The sequence below is a fragment of the Camelina sativa genome, chromosome 1, assembly GCF_030686135.1.
Source record: "Camelina sativa cultivar CO46 ecotype springtype chromosome 1, ASM3068613v1".
Lineage (NCBI taxonomy): Eukaryota > Viridiplantae > Streptophyta > Magnoliopsida > Brassicales > Brassicaceae > Camelina > Camelina sativa.
Window position 1 is genome coordinate 7,966,465 of NC_141880.1, and position 20,036 is coordinate 7,986,500.

General features: G+C 36.7%; 2 protein-coding genes and 1 pseudogene across 2 annotated transcripts; 1 reads left to right on the plus strand and 2 right to left on the minus strand.

Annotated features, from left to right (window-relative positions):
- Positions 1–1,311: 1,311 nt before the first annotated feature.
- Positions 1,312–3,901, minus strand: LOC104783779 (polyol transporter 5). The gene is made up of 4 exons (XM_010508893.3): positions 3,472–3,901; positions 3,025–3,371; positions 2,566–2,865; positions 1,312–2,413 (listed from the first exon to the last, which is right to left on the minus strand). The coding sequence occupies exons 1-4, from the start codon at positions 3,629–3,631 to the stop codon at positions 1,616–1,618; spliced, it is 1,605 nt and encodes a 534-aa protein (XP_010507195.1). The 5' UTR covers positions 3,632–3,901; the 3' UTR covers positions 1,312–1,615.
- Positions 3,902–8,350: 4,449 nt separating this feature from the next.
- On the minus strand, positions 8,351–9,596 carry LOC104705458 (putative F-box protein At3g17620 pseudogene; annotated as a pseudogene).
- A 2,596-nt stretch (positions 9,597–12,192) lies between these two features.
- On the plus strand, positions 12,193–18,466 carry LOC104783811 (uncharacterized). Its single transcript, XM_087454024.1, has 32 exons — positions 12,193–12,429; positions 12,515–12,617; positions 12,706–12,804; positions 12,888–12,959; positions 13,102–13,179; positions 13,306–13,389; positions 13,471–13,560; positions 13,731–13,776; positions 14,072–14,229; positions 14,355–14,453; positions 14,528–14,617; positions 14,698–14,790; positions 14,887–14,958; positions 15,040–15,132; positions 15,227–15,316; positions 15,404–15,493; positions 15,592–15,663; positions 15,745–15,813; positions 15,902–15,991; positions 16,080–16,169; positions 16,259–16,354; positions 16,526–16,558; positions 16,634–16,732; positions 16,827–16,877; positions 16,953–17,023; positions 17,100–17,217; positions 17,306–17,397; positions 17,490–17,589; positions 17,698–17,789; positions 17,868–18,040; positions 18,133–18,306; positions 18,369–18,466. The coding sequence occupies exons 7-30, from the start codon at positions 13,483–13,485 to the stop codon at positions 18,019–18,021; spliced, it is 2,136 nt and encodes a 711-aa protein (XP_087310150.1). The 5' UTR covers positions 12,193–12,429; positions 12,515–12,617; positions 12,706–12,804; positions 12,888–12,959; positions 13,102–13,179; positions 13,306–13,389; positions 13,471–13,482; the 3' UTR covers positions 18,022–18,040; positions 18,133–18,306; positions 18,369–18,466.
- The last annotated feature ends 1,570 nt before the right edge of the window (positions 18,467–20,036 follow it).

Genomic DNA, 20,036 nt, shown 5'->3' on the forward strand with positions numbered 1-20,036 from the left:
ACGTAACGAGATTGAATGCGGAACCTTGTCAAAAATTGCATGCGAGGTTGATAGACAAAAATCGGATAGACATGTATAGTGAATGCAGAATTGTCATTCGGAAAAAAACACAAATAGTGAATGCAGCAATATAGATGGACAACACTATGAAGGTGGACAACAATATGGGTAGTGTCCATCGAGACGGTTGAGTTACAAAGTGACGTTGACTAACATAGTGGACACAAACTTGATTCACAAATATTGTCTACCTTCTACTACCCAATCAATAGATGGACAAACAGTGACTAGATGTCTATCAATACGGTTATCAACGTAACGAGCACAAAAAAACCAGAAAAAACAGAAGACAAGGGGGTGTTTGGACAAAAGATTTACCTGGGTTCGGCGGCGACGGCCAGATCTGGGTTATTACTGACGGCATCAGGAAGTTCAAAGTCACCACTGAAAGGAATCGAATTTAGGGTAAACAGAAGATAACCACTACAATAAATGCAAATTATAAGAAAATGAACGAGAAATCATACCAACCGTCGTTGGTGTCAACATCGGGACAAGTATCTTCGGGTACCCCTGTCGATGTTGTCGGAGGCATAGCGGGAGGATTGGTGCGTACAAATTTCTGGAGGATGAAATTCATCAGTTTGACGATATGAATTCGTCAGCGGTGGCCGGAATAGGACGACAAAGAAAGAACTAGCAGTGAATGTTAAAGAAGCCGCAGGAGTGGTGATCTTCAATTTTTTAAGACAGAAATAAAACGATTTCGGAACAGATGGTTTTTTTTTGTTCGTTCTCTTTGTTCAATGAATCGCCGAAGGGTGCATACTCCAATGGAGTAATTATCTCATTAAACAGCTTTAAGTCACTTCACGCCTAAAATTTATATTTTTTTTCTGCTCGGCGACGCTTCAAACAATTGAGGGCAAAATTGTCTTCTTTCAAACACGTTGTGGCAGGCGGGAAAACGAATTGTGAAAAATGGCATAGAGGAGAAAGTTGTTCACTGTTCATGGCATGGAAGACAAATTTCTCTTGATTAAATGCAATATTTTCCTATTTTTATAAAATCTTAAATGTTTTTACATATTAATATTATTTCTATTCTATTTAAATTTTTCAAATGTCAAAAAACAATTTTTTAAAAAATAAGAGACCCAAAATTAGAACTTACTATTGAAGGAGAAAATTTTAACTAAGAGATCATGAGTTAAAATTTACAAAACTATACACAATTAATTCTTAAAAATTCAAACAATATATAAGATCCTCATTATATGAACCCCCATTAATCTTGCTTTGAGATTTTAAAGTGCCAAACTGCTGATACTCGGCTTGTGTTTCTTTTGTTTGGTTTCGAATGCATACATCAGAATCATCAGGTTTGAAAGCTAAAGACTATCACTAGAAGGAACTATGATTTTCCTTATTAGTTAAAGCATGTTAAGTTAATCAAGTTCTTTATCTAGTTTGTTTTGTTATTGCAACTCTCAAATGCACATAATACACTTGTTTTTTTTTTGTTAATTCCACATTTGTTGGTTTCCCAATTTATCATTCCTTATCATAAACCCAATTACCATGTTTTTTAGATAACATTAATAAACCTCATTACTCATTCTCTATACTGCTTGTTCGATGCAATCTCAACCTCCGGATTCGCAATCGTCTTCTCAGGGTTCCCTTTAGGCTTATTCTTGGAATCTCTCCACCTGAAACCACTGAAAAGCTCCTCCATATCCTCAAGCATCCTCCCTTGCGTCTCAGGCAAGAAAGTGTAGAAGAAAAGCCAAGCCACCGTCGCAATCCCTCCAAACAAGTAAAACGCTCCTCCGGTAGTCATCTTTTTCGACATGGGAAGAAACGTCATCGAGATCACACCACTCGTCACTCTGTTCACAACCACACCCATACTCGAACCCTGTGATCTCAACCTCAACGGGAATATCTCAGAGCTGTAAACCCAAGTTATAGGTCCAGCTCCTATCGAGAACGTAGCTACATAAGTCATCACAGTCGCTATAGCTAACACCACAGCCCACATCACTTTCTTCTCCGAGTGGTCTATAATGGTTAGAGAAGTTCCTAACGCCATTAGAGAGAGTACCATTCCTCCGACGCTGGTTAGAAGCAACGGTCGTCTTCCGATTCGGTCGAGTAGGAAAGTGGCGACTAGTATGAACAACGTCTTCACCACTCCTACTGCTACGGTTGCTAGAAGCTGTTGGTGATCGGTCTTGAGTCCGGCGGTTTTGAAGATCCGAGGTGAGAAGAGAACCACCGCGTCGATTCCTGAAGCTTGCTGGAAGAAATGGATTCCGATTGCGGCGATCATAACACGACGCACTGCTGGAGTCGGACGGATTAATAGCTCTCTCCAAACTCCTTCTCCATGACTGTTCTTCCTCGACACCTGAAAATTTTACGGCGAAATTAGGTCAAAATCTGGACCGGAGAAATCGCCAATTGGAATTCAATTTTATAAATTGGGGGAAAAAATCGCGAATTTGGGAAATTAGGTCGAAATCGAGAATTCGAAATCAACGTTGGTGAGATGTGTTTTACCTGAACGACGTCGTCGTGGCAATCGGCGGGAATACCGGCGGCGTGTTTGATGTCTTCGAGACGGAGAGCTGATTCGGCGAGGGAATCAGAGGTTTTGTCGAGAACGCGTTTGGCTTCGCCGAGACGGCCTTGCATAACGAGCCACCGTGGAGATTCCGGCATAGCTAGAACACCTATGGCGAGCACCACTGAAGGTATTGCTCCGATCCCGAGCATGAGTCTCCATCCCAGCTTCAACGGAAACTTCGAGAAGGCCAGGTTCGATACGTAACCCAGCATTATCCCGGCGTTTATGAACACCTGTACACGTCATCATAACCAATCTGCCACGTCAGATAATAATTCTAATACGACTAAAAAGTCAAAAATCAAAATAACCCGATGTAAAAATTCTGAAAAGTAAAAAATAAAAAAAATAATAACCGTGAGTGGTAATCTTTAATAATTAAATGTGTATACCTCAGGGAAGGAGTTGAGGAAGCCACGGGAAGAGGCCGGAGCGACTTCGGCGGTATAAACTGGTGCAATCATGAGAGCATATCCGACGCCGATACCGGCGATGAATCTTCCGAACATGAGGAAAGCGTAGTTAGGGGCTAATCCCATGAGGATAGCTCCAGCGAAGAATATGGCTCCAGCCAACACGATAGTGTAACGCCGACCAATCCAGTCGGAGGTTTTCCCGGCGGCGCAAGAACCTATAAGAGAATAGATGTTGAGTGATCCAGCGAGGATACCGATTTGTGTATCGGTAATCTTTAAGTCTCTCTTTATGTAAATCATCGCTCCACTCATCACTCCTATATCTGCAAACATACACAAAACAAGAGAAAAGAAAAGCTCGTTTGTTAACCAAGTCTCTTATTTGAGAACCATTAAAGGAGAGATAAAACGAGAAAAGCTAACCATAGCCAAGGAGGATTGAAGTCATGGAAGCTAAGATCGCACACGCGAATGCATATCTGTTCTTCTTTGGTGGTTTCGCTGGGACACCTAACTCCGACGTCACATGCTTCACCGGTGGCGGCGGCGGAACTGTTTGGTTTTCCGGAACGGAACCTGTCATCTCGAGAAGAGTGGGGCGTGAGGTAGAGAGAGAGATAGAGAGTTGTGAGGTTTTGAGTATTCTAACAAACAACTTGTGGTTATGAGCTGTGTGAGTTAAATAGACGTGTGTTGTTCAGACTTCAGAGTCCAATAAGATAAGGGCATAATCGTCCGAGCATATGGGAAAGCTGTCCAAAACTGTGGTCATGTATCATCATTTCATTACATTTGCATGTTTATATTAGAGACAAAAAAAATATAAGTAGGAAACAAAACGGCAAGTAATGATACAAAATTTTCATTTTAATATGTTACTATGTATATTATTGTCACTGAATTTATTTTTATTTTTGGTCAAAGCTGATGATAATTTGCATTGATTTTTTTTGGATTACTCATAATTACAAAACAAAAAAGGAAGACCACAATAAATAAAAATAAAATCGGAGGGGTTAAAGGTAAACTAGGAAAAGTCTACTACTTGTTGTGCCATGACTCCATGTGAGCTTGTTGACTGTTGTTGTCGACTTGATCTTGAGGACTGAACGCATCAGACAGCTCAAATAGTGTACTTCTTTATTTCAAATAGTGAGTAACCTAATGGTATAAATTTATACACACTTAACAAGATAGTTAATCTATTTCGGTTTGATATACATATTTGCTATTATAATACACGCCGATCGATGGTTTATATATGCACACTACCATTAGTTTTGCATTAAGATTCGGATCACGAACTGGATGCAATATAAAACAGTCCTATTCTGATAAACATATCCGTATTAATTTGCCTAGTTTCTTTCTTTACAAGTCTGCAAGTGCATTTCACTCTGCGTACCTTGTGGGAACATAGCCTTTAGCCAACAATGACTGTATAATATAAAAAAATGCATATATTAATGAAGGTTCCTTTGGAGAAACCGGGTCAACACACACAACAGTCCAAGACCACATGTCTTGATTCTTGAAGACGATAAGAGGTAATAAATCACTCTAATAATAATATCATAAGATTCCTTCAAAAACATTGTAATATAATAGTCGTCTGTATACTTACTTGCAAGAAACAATCAGTAGAGAACTCAGTCGTTGGCTTACGAGAGCAATCGCTGTTATGAAGACTATGAATTGTCAAAACAACTTGCTTCTCTACTTGTGGACTCTCTTTTCGTTTGGTTGAATTTTAGGGAAAAACAAAACTATGTGATTATCAAAACTAATTCGTCCTCCTTAGAGGTCAAAGACTCGTTTAATTTCATCCTCAATTATTAAATTTAGTGACTATAATAAACACTTGTTTAATTTTAATATCAAGGAAATTAATAACAAACTATAGTAAGAATTTTGATACCAAAAAAAAAAAAATCTATATTAACAGAAATTACATAAACCATCCCTTTGGTTCATTCGGGATGACATCAGTTCTTAACTTTCTATACCCTTTTTGGTTTCTTCCGGATGACATAAGAAGCACGATTTATGAAGAAATCAGTTCTCAACTTATCTATCTTTGGTCAAAAGCTAGCTTTTGTGATCTTTCATCTAATATATATACTATTACTTCATTTATCAGTGATTCCGTCATAAATCGTGGTACTTTTCACTATGGTATATTAGAGAGCATGTATATCATATGTTATGGTAAACAATTTTCATATATTTTTAACAAAAAAAAAAAACAATTTTCATATATCAAGTATGAACAACATATTTTCCATTACCACCTAATTAATTTAGTTGTCAGCTTATCATATTAGAAAGAAACGAAATCCAATAATTGAAAAAAGTAGCAAAATGGTGAGTGAAGTGGGCCAAAGTACTAGCAGAAAAGGCAGCCATCATAGGTGACCATAATATCGGGCAGCTCGTAATTTTGGACTTCCTATTATGATATTATGATGACCCCACTTTTCGCATTTCCAATGTGATCTCATTTTTACACACACACATCCATCGTATAGTAGTATATATTTGTGACTCATATTCTCATATTAGTGTAATGAACTTATAGTCGGAAATAAACTAATTTCAGAATCAACTAATGCATCAGATAGACATCAGCAAAATATATTATCTATCATTTAATGCATCATGCACCCTATAAAAGAAAGCCGTCGGTATACAAAATCCGTTGACTTCAATGTAATATCTACGCAGTTGAGAGTTTCGACCCATGACTCAATAAGAGAATACTTATATTATGTTTTTCAAACTTTGGCGTACTCTAGATATTCAACTCTTTTGTCAGCATAATAATGGATTAGCTTGGAACATATTGTAAACAGAGCTAATTACCATGACACATTTTGATTTGTGTTAACTTGGGTGACTGATTTAATTAGTCATGGAGTTATAGGAGAGGTATGGCCCTTAAGCAAGGTGTGTACTGTGTAGAGTCTACGTACTTAACAATTTATATACTTAGAAAAGTCTCACCACGTGCTTTTGAATTTCTGTGCTAATTCTTTTTATCTGAAAAGCATATATATGTCTATTTATTACGTTGTGTTTCAAAAAAAAAAAAATAGTCTATTTATTACGTTTTGAATTTGCATATATGCTAGATCATGAAGATGATGAGATGACTTAAGATATTTGTTGAACAACATAATACAAGTGAAAATGAATATTGTATACTTTTTCTAAGCAATCTTGGTAAGAAAGATGGTTTATATATGTTGTCTGGGGCCTTAAACAATTACATTTCGTATAAACGTTGATTTTATTTTTAAAACATATTTGGTCTGGAGAGTGGAAACTACAGGGCCGGCTTGAGTTATAATATATGGATTCCGCATCTGAATAATATATACCTGAATCCAAGTTTCTGACAACTTAAAATGCTCTGGAACAGCTATAGCTATTATCGAAAAAAGTTATTATATTTCAAACAAACTCATTATACATATATCCATCAAATTTGTAACATTAGTTTTGTTACGGTGATTGGAATTTATAAGAAATTTATACATCCTCATAATATATATTTTCTATGCATATGGTATACGACTATACGTATAATACATATTTATCTTAAATCTGAGTTTCTACCACAAAGAATAAAAGGAAAAATTGTTCACGTTGAATAAAGCAAATGGTGTCACGTCCGCGATCAATCACAATATAATTTATAGGGGATTCGTTGGGCCACGACTTAAATCAAAACAAAACAACTGTTCCAATCACTTGAAAAACATACCACAAATTCATAAAGCTCTCTCTGTGGTTTCTATTGACTTAAAACTCAATGTCCTTTCAGATTAATCACCACAAAGAATGTTGAATAAAATTTCCATATCCACCTATTTTTATTATTAACTGTATATATATATATATATATAAACGTAAATTCAGAAGGAACAGTAGATGAATTGTTGTTTAGTACTAACATATTAGTAACATACTTAACATTGATACAAACAAAAAAACATATTACAGTAACATTTTTAGTCGATATTATCAAACAAACTTAGATAAAACGTTAGAAATTTTTTAAGAAAAATGAAAGTCATGCAATATTTTAATTTTATTTTATTTTATTAAATAAGCAAAAACGGGTTTTGAGAATATGTATTTTCTATTTTCACTGATATTGAATTTGCATAGTAATATATAAAAACCCAAATTAAAGGCAATAGTAATCAGGCCTAATGAAATATTGATGTGAAATATTTTGTACAAATAAAAATTATTACATAAACAGCAGGCATGTTCGCATGTGCTGTACGTGAAAGAAAAGGTCCTAACCTAGATGGGTGGATTTGTGGACCAGTTAAAGTTAAGTTGTAGTTTTGTCTAATACTACATCCAGACAAACAAATCTAAGAGTTCTTAGAATTTTATTGTCTATGTGAGATTCGACATCACACCAATCAGTTAATCATGTGTATGCATGTTTGCTTGACTATCATCATTGTGAACAAAATGATTGCTTTTATAAGTGGATACAGATCACTTCTAATTTGATCCACGTAAATTATTTGAAATTGTAATGTATTCAAGTAACGGCCGATAGGTTTCAGAACTATAGCATAATGCAGACTATCTACCAAAAATATGTTTTCAATCATTATTGAATATAGACGTCTTAGAAGATATAATTTGTAGATATGTAAGATAAAGAAATTACATTAGGAGGAAACATTTACATCAATAATACAATCTGCAAATGGTGATATAAAAAAAGAAAAGAAAAACATGTTAATATATATATATATATATATATATATTTAGAATAATTCGATAGCACTTTACTAGTTGCTTTTTTTTGGGTCGATCCTTGCATTCCTTGGCTTCTAGGATCTCCTATGAGAAAGTGAGTTAAAATGTAAAATAATCATTCGGTGATTATTTCTTAACGATTGGGAGATAAGCACAAACATAATTAATAACTTTGAAGTTGTTTTTGGCATGGTTGAGCACTATATCTTCAAAAAGTTATATTGTAAACTTTTGTGGATATATTAATCTAAAAATGTAATACAAAGTGGGTATATTCATAGAATATGATAAAGCTGTAAAACACGATTTCCACGCGACTCATATAGTCGTATGTATCAGTATATAATATGAACTAAATTATAGAATCGAGCTTAGAAGAAACTATATAATATGTAACATGTTCTCCAATAGGGTAAAAAGTCTTTAACATAATTAGGCGTCTTTTTCATGACTGCAATGTAAACAGATCCATTCGAACACAATGATGACGAGCAATGATGACGAGCAGCTCATAGAGAGAGATTTCTCTGACAGTGACTGTGATAGAGTTGGAGTACTCGTTCCCTGTCCTAGAATACGCCGAGATTATTTGATATCTGAACCTAGACATAAGTGCTTAAAGGAACATAAGAGCACATAAGTGGGAAAGAACACTCTTCTCAAGGGTCTCTGAGATCCACTTTTTTGAAATATCCATCCTTTCCAATAATATAAGCGAAGCAGCCCATCACCGTACATCTGTCAATATCAAAAACCACGGCAACTTTCTTCTCCTCGTCAACAAAGAAACTCCCTGCTGTAATTTCAAATGCATAATCATCGAGTGGTTTCATATTCACAGCTAAGAAGACCTTCTTGCCCCATGACACCGCTTCGGGCTCAATCTTAGTCGTAATCCATATCTCTAAATGTCCTCTTCCTGAAATAACACTGCAAGTTGCTCATCTCTAACACTAGATAGAGTCACAGTATCTTCCATAATTGAGTGAAACGGTAGACTTAGACGCGGTCCAAATGTCTCTTTTGTAAAATCAAAAGCGATTAAAATAGCTTGGTACCCTTTTTCTGTTCCGTCGTCTCCTACACAATATTCTTGAGCAAACCAATAAGTGTTTCCCTTGAGAGACACGCCACGTGCATAAAACTCTATATCCCAGTCTGCAAAGATAGTAATCGGGATAGTCATGTGACTAGGTGATTTAGAGTTGATGTAGTACAATTCATACCGAACGTATCCACAAGATTCACTAAATACCAAAACTTTGTAGCTGTGGCATGATTTGCTATTCTCGTATCCTATAGCATAATTTCCCCAATTTCTTCTGCTTATTGGCTCGTACCACAGGGTTTGGCCGCAGTAAGGATTCCAAACAACAAACCTAGTGCCGTCTTCCGTGATGCATAACAATAAACCATCGCAGTGATAGACTACAGATATATCGAGTAAATCTGAATCGGTTAGGCTAACGAGTTTACCTAGATGATTTATTGAAGGGTCAACGTTGTTGTGGATTCCATGGAGGTTGACACTCATCAAATAAACCCGATAATTAATCACTATTACCGCCATAAACTCCCTTGCTCCTGGTTCTGCTTTGGCCTGAGCAAGATGCTTCTTTGTAAAACTCTCATCTTTGGATAAAGCGTTCCAATTTTTGCATACAAATCGCACTGCTCTAATAGATGTAATTGGAAGCCTATTGAGCACATCCTCTGCCACATCCCTTGGAAGATCGGACAGCATATCTTCTTCAGCAAGCAAGGATTGATGATATAACACAAATAAGTTAGGGTTAAAGCGTAAGAAGAAATGTCTCCTCTGCTTCCGGTGGTTACAAATTTGAAGACACCCCCCTAGCTGCTGAAGTTGTGCCAAGGACAACAATCACAGGCTTTAGAATATAATTTAGTGGGCTTTTCACATGGCTCAAAATAATTCAAATAAGATTCCAGCCCAATAGCTTATTGATGTATTTAGTACAACAGTTAAAAAGTTGGAGTTGTCGCGGGACTCCCCTGTCTCAACAGTAACACTTTGCTTTCAGGGTTTGCCAAAACTGATGGATGGATGTGAGAGTGAAGCTATTGAGATGTTTGGTGAGATGCATAGGAAGGAGAATGATGGGATTTGGATAGATGATTTCACTGTCACTACTATGGTTAAGCTTTCTGCCAAGTTGACCAATGCATTTTATGGCCAACAGTTGCATGGCGTTATGGTGAAAACCGGGAATGATGCAACTAAGTTTTCCCTTAGACCATCTTTACTCCATAACGTGTAAATGTTGTTCAGAAAACAAAAAAAAAAAATTATTACACATTTTTATTTTTTATTTATTTTTAAAAATATGTGCCAATAAATGAACGCCACGTGTCGAAGAACGTTTCTCACAACGTTCTCAAAATACTCCAGCAAGGAGCGTTACTCTTCTTTTTACTTTTATCTCTCATCTTTTTCTTATTTTTTTAATAAGAGTAACTACATGAGTAACACCGGTAATCATGCTCTTAGTTCTCTCATTCACATGTATTCGAAATGTGGGAAGTTTAAGGAAGTTTGTAATGTCTTTAACCGATCGTGTGTTGAGTTTGTTGATAGCGTGGCTAGGAACGCAATGATTGCAGCTTATTGTAGAGAAGTGACATTGAAAGAGCTTTGAGTATATTCTGGAGAAATCCAGAACTGAGTGATACGATTTCGTACAATTTTACAGTTTCTTAAAAATAGACTTAACCAAACAATTTTCAAAATTTAATATTATAAAATTCTTAACTCCACTTAAGCATCCTTTTTTTAACTAAGATGAAAATAGATATGTGTCATGTGTGTTGTTTGTCTGGTTAGGTTGAAACTTGAAAATAATAGATTTTTTTCTTTCTCCAACCCAACTCATATATCTTAAAAGCCCAGAGATTTTATTAAATCCAATAACATTTAACACCCAATACAAATATCTTAAAGCAAAGCCCAATAAATTATTAAATTTGCATAAGCAATGATGTCGTTTTACATTTGCGTGCATAAAACTCGACCCCTTCTTCTGTTTTCACTTTTCCTAGTTCGCGGGTCGGGTCGGGTCGAGTAAAGGGTACCCGACCCGTGCCCAGCAGTGGTGTGGTCTCTAGGGATCGCGTGGTGTCTACTTATAAAATCCCGAGCCGACGTCGTTTGGAACTAGTCAGTACAGTAGACTCATCTGAGGAAAACATTGGAAAGACTGGGGTTTGCGTGGGCTTCAAGATTTGGAAACCTTCTCTGATAAGTCGGCGATTGCGACTGTCACCACCGTTGATTTCTCACTCGGCCGTTGCTTTCTCACTCACTATCTCTGGTAAATTTCTCGATTTTTCTTTGATTGTTGATCACTGATCAGTTTTATTCGCTTGGCTTGTTTTGGTTTGTTGCGGATATTGCGAATTTCTCTGATTTGGAAACCTTCTCTCTGATTTCTCGGCGATTGCGACTGTCGCCACCGCCGCGTCTCCCTCCGCCTTTGCTTTTTCACTCAGGTAATTTTCTCGATTTTTCTTTGATGTTTGATCAGTTTGATTCGCTTAGCTTGTTTTGGTTTGTTGCGGAAATTGCGACTTTCTCTGATTTGGAAACCTTCTCTCTGATTCGCGACGCAATTGCGACTGTCACCACCGCTACTTCTCACCCCGCCGTTGTTTTCTCACTCAGTCTCCGGTAGTTTGATTCGCTTAGCTTGTTTTGGTTTGTTACGGTCCTTTAGGAGATTGCGACTTTCTCTGATTCGGTTTATTTCTCGGAATCAAGAACTTCTAGTTACGTTGTAGGCTATAACTTCTTCTTTGATGAATGTTGCTGAATCTTTCGTTAGGTTAGAGTTGCTCTTTGTTAAAGAAGCTATCACGTTAGTTCCTTTTTTCTTATTTTGTTCATCCGTTTGATTCGTTCAGCTTGTTACTGATCCTGGTTGTGACTATGATAGAACTTTTAGATACGTTTTATGCTATAGCTTACAATTAGATGAGTGTTGCTGATTCTTCTTTCGAGTCTTAGAGTTATTCTTTGTTAAAGAAGCTATCACGTTAGTTTAGTCGAAGATTGCTGCTCGATCATGATTGTTTTCTCTGCAACTAAAAATCGTTATGTTTATGTAAATTGTCTGCTATTTAGGTCTGTTTTGGTTGTGCCAAATCTGAAATCATGCCGCAGCGAAGAAGTTTGAATATGTGCCACCCTGACGGTACCCCATGGGTAGCAAACTTGATCATCGGAGACACTATCACAAACTTACAAAATTTGGCTGATGAACACCCAGATGTTGGACATGCGCTTCGAGCCTCGCGGGTGAACTTTTTGACGGAATCTGTCACTTGACTTCTCTTTGTCAAAGCCTCACAAGGTCATTTACCCATTTCTCCAACAACACCGGGGATAAACCAAGAGGGCCTCTTCTTCGTAGTTTCTCATGCATACTCAGATGGAACACATTACGAGATTCTGAATAAAGGTCGTTACACACAATCAGGACGTCCTTTTGGTGAATTCAATTTCACAGAGGCGAACCTTAAGGATAAACGGAGTAAGTTGTTGTACACCCGCAGAAACATACGGCTCCGACATCAGTGAGTACTTAAGCAATCTAGTAAATTTTTTTGAATATTTTAGATATTCATTGCATTAAGGGATTATATGTCTAATATTTTCCAGATTCAACATACTCGCTTGTATCCACTATCTTAGAGTACATGAAAATCCACATGCAAAGGTTATTGCGGAGAAGAGGAATCATCTTGAAGCTGATTCTCACGAGGTTAGCTCTGCAAACAATTTTATATACCAATAAGTTAGCCCATTATTTTACTTAATGTCAAATAACATATAATAAACAACATCAACAGGAGTATGCTGCATTGGAGTATGATTCAGACGAGAATCTGGTTACAAAAAGAGGGACCCGTGATAACAGTTCATCACTTAATGATTCTGATTCATGCGTGGTTAGCTCATCCATCATTATAAGTATTAATAAGTTACATTGGTTACTTAATTTAAAATGACCTAGACTAGTCAACATCAACAGGAGGCTAATTCAGACGAAACTTCACTTAGCCAGGAGAACAGTTCACTGAAGAAGGATTCTGATTCATACGAGGTATAACTCACATTAAAACGTAATTAAGAGCACTTTTATGTCTTTTGTGATCTTCGTTTTTTTCTTTCTTTATGCAACCTAATATCGTATGCTTATTTTAAAACTCAGTTTTGTTTTGTTTTGTTTGATAAAACATGATTAGGAACCCGCCCCTGCAGCGACGAAACCTGCAGTTGTCAAGAAAGATAGTTCATCTGAGGATGAACCTTCTTCAGCCGAGGTATGAGTTGTTGCATCGTTACATGTTAGAGAAATTTCATAAGCCCCTACAAAAGCATATGAGGTAGATATCATATGCTTAGCTGAAATTCGTATTTTTCTCTTTTTTTTTTTTAAACTTGATTAGGAACCTGCCCCTGCAAAGAAGCAAAAGCAACCTGCAGTTTTTAACAAAGACAGCTCATCCGAGGATGAATCTTCTTCAGATGAGGTATGGGTTGTTGCGTCATTACATGTTAGAAGAATGTGAAAGCTTAATTTGAATTTTGTTTGTTTAATAAAACTTTGTTAGGAAACTGCCCCTATGAAGAAGGTACCATCAGTTCCTAAAAAGGCCGAGGCAGACAGCAGTTCATCTGATGATGGATCTTCATCTGACGAGGTAAACATTGCGTTTTTACATGTTAGCTTAATGTTACAAGAATATCATGAGCAAGTCTAGCAAAAAATCCGACACCAACGTAGCGATCTTTCTCCTTCTTCTTCTCACTCTGTTTTGTCTGTGAAGACAATTATGAACTCTGTGTTTTTTTCTTATCTTTGATTCTCTAGGTTGAAGCCGCACCACCTGCTTTAATGACAAAGCCACTCAAGAAAGGTGCGATTTTTTTTTTCTTATATATACTTTGTGTGAATCTGTGGTCTCTCTGTTTCATTGACCAAAGCTCAAAATTTGTTTGATTAATTCATCATCTTCAGTTTTGTTAAGGGTCCCAATTTTATCTTGGAATTTGACTCTGGCTCATTACTTTTCTGCTTGGACGATTTGGGGATTTGTTTGTTGATTGAATCATTGTTATTATGTTGTGTTGAAAGCGTGTGATTACAAATCAATTGTCAAGAACTAGCTTCTCAACAGTTATGTTCTATTTTTTTTATAATTTGTTTGTTAGGTAAGAGAGATGCGGAAAAGGATTTGGACATCCAAGTTTCGAAGAAGCAGAAGAAATACTTGATTGCTACTGTTCATAAGGAGAAAGCTGCGAAGAAGATACCAAAGAAGGTAGAAACTTGCAGTTCTAACTCATCTGATTCTGAGGAAGAGCAGAAGGTAAAAACTTCAATCTCGTTGTGTAATTTGTATAAAGCAATGTGACAAATTTAGTTAAGTTTTGAGTTTAAACTGTGTACAATGTTCTGTCTATACTCATCTTGTCTCTTTAATTTGCTTTTTAGACTAAGAAGACTACTAAGAAAGTCACTGCGAAGGAACCTCCATCTAAGCTGAAGGATGAATCTTCTTCCGAAGAGGATGATGATTCTTCTTCGGATGAGGTAGGGATTGCATTACCAAACTTCTCTCATTGCCACTTTTTTTTTATATTTTTAATTGATTTATTTACATATAGGAACCTGCCCCTGCGAAGAAGCAACCTGAAGCTCTTAAGAAAGACAAGGTAGAGAGCAGCTCATCGGACGATGATTCTTCTTCAGACAAGGTATGAGTTGCTACATCATTACACGTTAGAGGCATGTCATAAGATTAGTTTGCAATTGTGTCTTTATGAAACATTGTTAGGAAACCGCCCCTGTGAAGAAGCAAACATCAAAAGCTCTTAAGAATTCAAAGGTCGAGAGCAGCTCATCAGAGGATGATTCTTCTTCAGACGAGGTAGGAGTTGTGTTACACATGTTAGCTCATAATTACAACCTAATATCATATGCTTAGCTGAAATTCGTTTTTTTTCCTTTTATATAACTTGATTAGGAACCTGCCCCTGCAAAGAAGCAACCTGTTAAGAAAGACAGCTCATCCGAGGATGATTCTTCTTCAGATGAGGTATGAGTTTTGCATCATTACATGTTAGATGAATGTGAAAGCTTAATTTGAAATTTGTTTTGTTTAATAAAAATTTGTTAGGAAACTGCCCCTGTGAAGAAGGTACTACCGTCAGTTACTAAGAAGGCCAAGGCAGACAGCAGTTCATCTGATGATGGATCTTCATCTGACGAGGTAAACATTGCGTTTTTACATGTTAGCTTAATGTTACAAGAATATCATAAGCTTATTTTGATCTATTTTTTTTTATTAAATAAATCATAATTAGAAACCTGCCCCTGCAAAGAAGCAACCAGCAGGTGTTGAAAAAACCAAGGCAGAAAGCGGATCATCTGAGGACGAAACATCTTCAGACGAGGTAGAAATCACATCATTACACATTATCTCAATGTTGGAGGAATGTCATATGTTTGATTTTTAAAATCTTTTGATAAAAACAATATAGGAATCTGCCCCTGTGAAGAAGCAACCAGAACCTCTTAAGAAAGACAAGGCAGAGAGCAGCTCATCAGAGGTTGATTCTTCTTCAGACGGGGTAGGAGTTGTATTACACATGTTAGCTCAAAATTACAACCTAATATCATATGCTTAGTTGAAATTCGTTTTTTTTTCCTTCTATATAACTTTGATTAGGAACCTGCCCCTGCAAAGAAGCAACCTGTTAAGAAAGTCAGCTCATCCGAGGATGAATCTTCTTCAGATGAGGTATGGGTTGTTGCATCATTACATGTTAGAAGAATGTGAAAGCTTAATTTGAAATTTGTTTGTTTAATAAAACTTTGTTAGGAAACTGCCCCAGTTAAGAATGTCATGGCAAACAGTAGTTCATCTGATGATGGATCTTCATCTGACGAAGTAAACATTGCGTTTTTACATGTTAGCTTAATGTTACAAGAATATCATAAGCTTATTTTGATTTTTATTTTGGATAAAACATAATTAGGAACCCTCCCCTGCAAAGAAGCAACCAACAGTTGTTGAAAAGCCCAAGGCAGAAAGCGGCTCCTCTGAGAACGAATCTTCTTCAGACGAGGTAAAAATTGTGCCATTACACGTTATCTCACAGTTGGAGGATTTTCATATGTTTGATTTTCATTTTTTGTTTTGAATAAATATAATAGGAATCTTCCCCTGTGAAGCTGCAACCTGCAGTCCTTAAGAATGCCAAAGCAGTGAGCAGTTCATCAGAAAAAGAATCTTCTTCGGACAAGGTAAGAATTGCGTTATACATTGTTAGCTCAATGGTAAAGTAATATCATATAGTTACTTTGAGATTCGTTTTTTTGTAAAACATAATTAGGAACCCACATCTACCAAGAAGCAGCCAACAGTTGTCAAGAATGTCAAACCAGCTGCAAAAGACTCATCATCCTCAGAGGAACATTCTGACGATAAGGTCTGTTTTGATACAGTTTCTCTATGTCTTCATATATATATATATACTATTAAAACAGGATAACTTCCGTGTCTTTTTATTTGTTATTTCTCAAGTTTGGATCATTTTTATGATTTGTGATAGTTTTATATTGTAGACACTTAATATTTCATATTATTGTCCCACTTGCAGGAAAGCAATGATGAAAAACCTCCTACGAAGAAGGTAGTTACATTCTTCCACAAAGTTGTTCTCATTAGTTTTATGTTATAGAAGTGACAGTTAAACTTTCTTTTGCAGGCTAAAGTTTCATCAACAAAAACTTCTAAACAAGAAAGCTCTAGTGAGGAATCTGATGAGGAGGAGAGTAAAGATGAAAAAGTGACCCGAAAGAAAAAGGTACCATTAATGTTGTCTTCAAATCATTCTCTATAGTATTTACTTGATTAATGTCTGATAATAATTTTTGTTCTATCTTTTGATCGAAATCCAGGATTCTGATATTGAAATGGTGAATGCAGAGCAGAAATCAAATGCAAAACAGGTAAAACTCCTGTAAATGTTTGTAATGAATTTTATTCCTTTAGTTCTGTGTAATGTGTTTTTGTTTATATTACAGCCAAAGAAGCAAGGAGGATCAAAGACGCTTTTTGCTTATAATCTTTCCTTCAGAATTAATAGATCTGACATGTAAGTATATAACATTTTTTTTCTGGTTCTTCCGATTTAAGTGTTAGTTGTATGATATTTATAACCCAATATACAGAGAGGATTTCTTCAAAGAAGCTGGTGAAGTTGTCGATGTTAGAATTGCTTCACGTGAAGATGGTACTTTAAAGGGATTTGGGCATGTTGAATTTGCTTCTGCAGATGCAGCTCATAAGGCAAGTTCGTGTTGGTTATTTTGGAATCATTGAAGTGGTATTGGAACTACGATGATGATTCAATCTATTTTGGATGTTTGGAATGTAGGCATTGCAACTGAACGGTAAATCATTACTAGGCCGTATAGTTTATCTTGATCTTGCTTGCGAGAGGGTTGTATACAATACTCCACGAAGAAGGTATTTTTCTTACTTGCGATATGAGCATGCTGTGAAAGTTGATTATGGATGTTTGTTTCCAGGCTAATATTGTATCGCTGGAATATTTACAGCAATGCTGGTGACAACTACCAGAGTGGCGGCATAAGAGGAGGAATCCGGGGTCAAAGGATTTTTGTTAAAGGATTTTATTCTTCTCTTGACGAAACTGAAGTAAAATTCTCGTCCTCAACTTTCTTAAAACCAATTCGACATGTTATAGTAGTTATTTGTGTAAGTCTCTGATGCAAACAACAAAAAATATCTTGTGAACATGATCAGATCAGGCGTGCCTTGAGAACTCATTTTAGTACTTGTGGAGAAGTGGCATGGATTTCTATTCCAACAGATCGTGAGACTGGTGCTATCAAGGGGTTTGTTTCTTTCTTTCGTGCATTGGTGGATGTTGATGATGATGAAACTCATGGATTATAGGCTTTTTATTCTTTCAGGATTGCTTTCATAGATTTGAAGGATGGATTTACAAAGGCGTTGCAACTGAATGGAAGTGAAATTAGAGGATGGAAAATTGTGGTGCAAGAGGCTAGACCGAGAGGAGAGACTGGTGATGGTAGTGATGGTCGTTTCTCAGCAAACCATGTTTGATTGCATGCATCAGCCCAAGGTTTGTTTTTTCTTCTCTTTTTTGTTTTTTTGTGTGTGCATTGTAGAATCAATCAGCCTTCTTATATACTTGATTTTGTATGGTCTTTGCAGGGAAGAAGGCCGTCTTTATTGGTGATGAGTAGAAAGTCTTCTGTTGAAGAGGGCTCTTGTTTTTCTTCTATCCCTTGTAGCTTTTCTGGCCTAGATTTTTTTTTGTTTTCTGTTAGTTGAGAGTTAACTCTTCCTTAAGAGAGCCAAGATTTATGTTGGTTAACTTGGCTAAGAGTGCTCTTCTGCTGAAAATTTGAAGAAATCCCTTATATTCAATAGTGGTTCATTACTGCCAGCCCTGGTCTTTGTATGTAGACTCTCTTTGAACTTTGAATGATTAGTAACAACATTTAGTTGCTGCTATTCGTATTAAAATGTCTTAACTAGTAAAAAAGCTCACGTGTCTCTTTGCTTATCTCTTCTGTCTTCAGCCAGAGCCAAGAAGCATACAAGTTTGGTATTAACAAGTGTCTGATTGATTATTACATTTTCATGCTTCTTGGCTCTGGTTTAGAGTCGTTGTTTGGCTGTGTTTACTCTGTTTTGGCATTCTCAATTTTTTTTGCCCGCAGAAAGAAAAAAAATGCTTGAATAGATAATGAGGAAAAAAGTTACGAACTTCCAACACGAGCATGTTGTCCGAAAAAGCCTATATAAACCTCATATTTATTAATTGGCTCTCCCTTTCGTGAACATATCTGTCGGGACTGACGACTGGAAATATCAAATACCCCTTTTGGTTGCCAATTGGAATACCCATGATGCAGCAGCTCCGACTGCAAACGTCCAGAGAAGATTCAGAAGAATACTAGCAAAACTGAGAGCAGCATTGTCCTTTAGGGTCCTAACAAGAATTTCTCATTTGCCCCGTAAGCAAGTACCATTCTCCTCGTCTGTATACGTTATAATCAGAATACTGTAAGTGGTCTCATATGGTTCCAGTCCAGTTTCTTTTATCCTCTGGTATACTTGAACTATCTTCTTGTAATCTTCGATAGCAGAATGGATCTTCAGCAGGGAATTTCCTATTAGCGAGATCGACCTTGAAATTGACCTCTTCCATTTCAGAGAGCATAATTTCCAGTATTTCCAACTCGTTTCGCTTTGCAGAGAGAAGCTCAACCATCATCCTATAAAATTGAATCGTGGGGGAAGTAACCAGTAGCTTTCATGCTATAGTATATCTTCTTTATGTCAAAGATATTTGAACAGTAGACCATCCCTCATCATAGTGTCAAATATAGCCCTTGCCCTCTCCTAACAGACACACTCAGCATAAACCGTCATCAAACTGTTCCATGTCTTCAGATCAGGTGTTCGTCCACTTTGTCTTACCACACTCTCCGCTTTCTAGAATAATAGCTGAGATTTCCATAAGCTCAACGTTATCAGTACACAAAGGCGAGCAAGCAAAATGGAATCCTTTTTGTCTCAGCATAATTAACCTCTTGATGAGCTTTTACAGACACCTTCTGAAGCTTTGCAGCCAGGATGTCTCAAGTCAGAGAAAACTTGATAAGCCTCAGCGTAATGTTCATTTGCTACACAGCAGAGTAGTATAGAGTCATGCGTGGTGGAATTGCCAAAACACCAGCCACGAACACAAGGGTCAGCGATATAATTCATCTAGAGCAGCGATTTTATTGTTAACCTTGCAATGTCGAACAATGAGTTCTTCATTTATGAGTCTCCTAGATCTACTGGCGTACGTGTTCTTTCAAAAATTCAAGTAACTCAAACGCTTATGATTGCCTGAATGATGATCTGGAAGTATGAACCCAGGATAGAAAATAGAGTGTCTTTTTCCAATTCATACCCAATGGTTACAGCCATTTTCAATTGTCTAGCAGCAAGATCAAAGCATTCACCTTTAACAAGAACATATGCCAGACAATTCTTCCATATCTCTCAAGGTATTCTAAACTGCTTTCCCTTATAAGTCACGGACTCTGACACCGGTGTAT

Excerpts from the sequence above, each read along its gene's own strand:
- LOC104783779 (XM_010508893.3), bottom strand. The coding sequence starts at position 3,631 with ATGACAGGTTCCGTTCCGGAAAACCAAACAGTTCCGCCGCCGCCACCG. Across the intron at positions 3,372-3,471 it reads TTCAATCCTCCTTGGCTATG|ATATAGGAGTGATGAGTGGA; the intron begins GTTAGCTTTTCT and ends GTATGTTTGCAG. Across the intron at positions 2,414-2,565 it reads GCCACGACGACGTCGTTCAG|GTGTCGAGGAAGAACAGTCA; the intron begins GTAAAACACATC and ends TAAAATTTTCAG.
- LOC104783811 (XM_087454024.1), top strand. The coding sequence starts at position 13,483 with ATGAAGAAGGTACCATCAGTTCCTAAAAAGGCCGAGGCAGACAGCAGT. Across the intron at positions 15,317-15,403 it reads ACGAAACATCTTCAGACGAG|GAATCTGCCCCTGTGAAGAA; the intron begins GTAGAAATCACA and ends AAAACAATATAG. Across the intron at positions 17,218-17,305 it reads CTGCAGATGCAGCTCATAAG|GCATTGCAACTGAACGGTAA; the intron begins GCAAGTTCGTGT and ends TTTGGAATGTAG.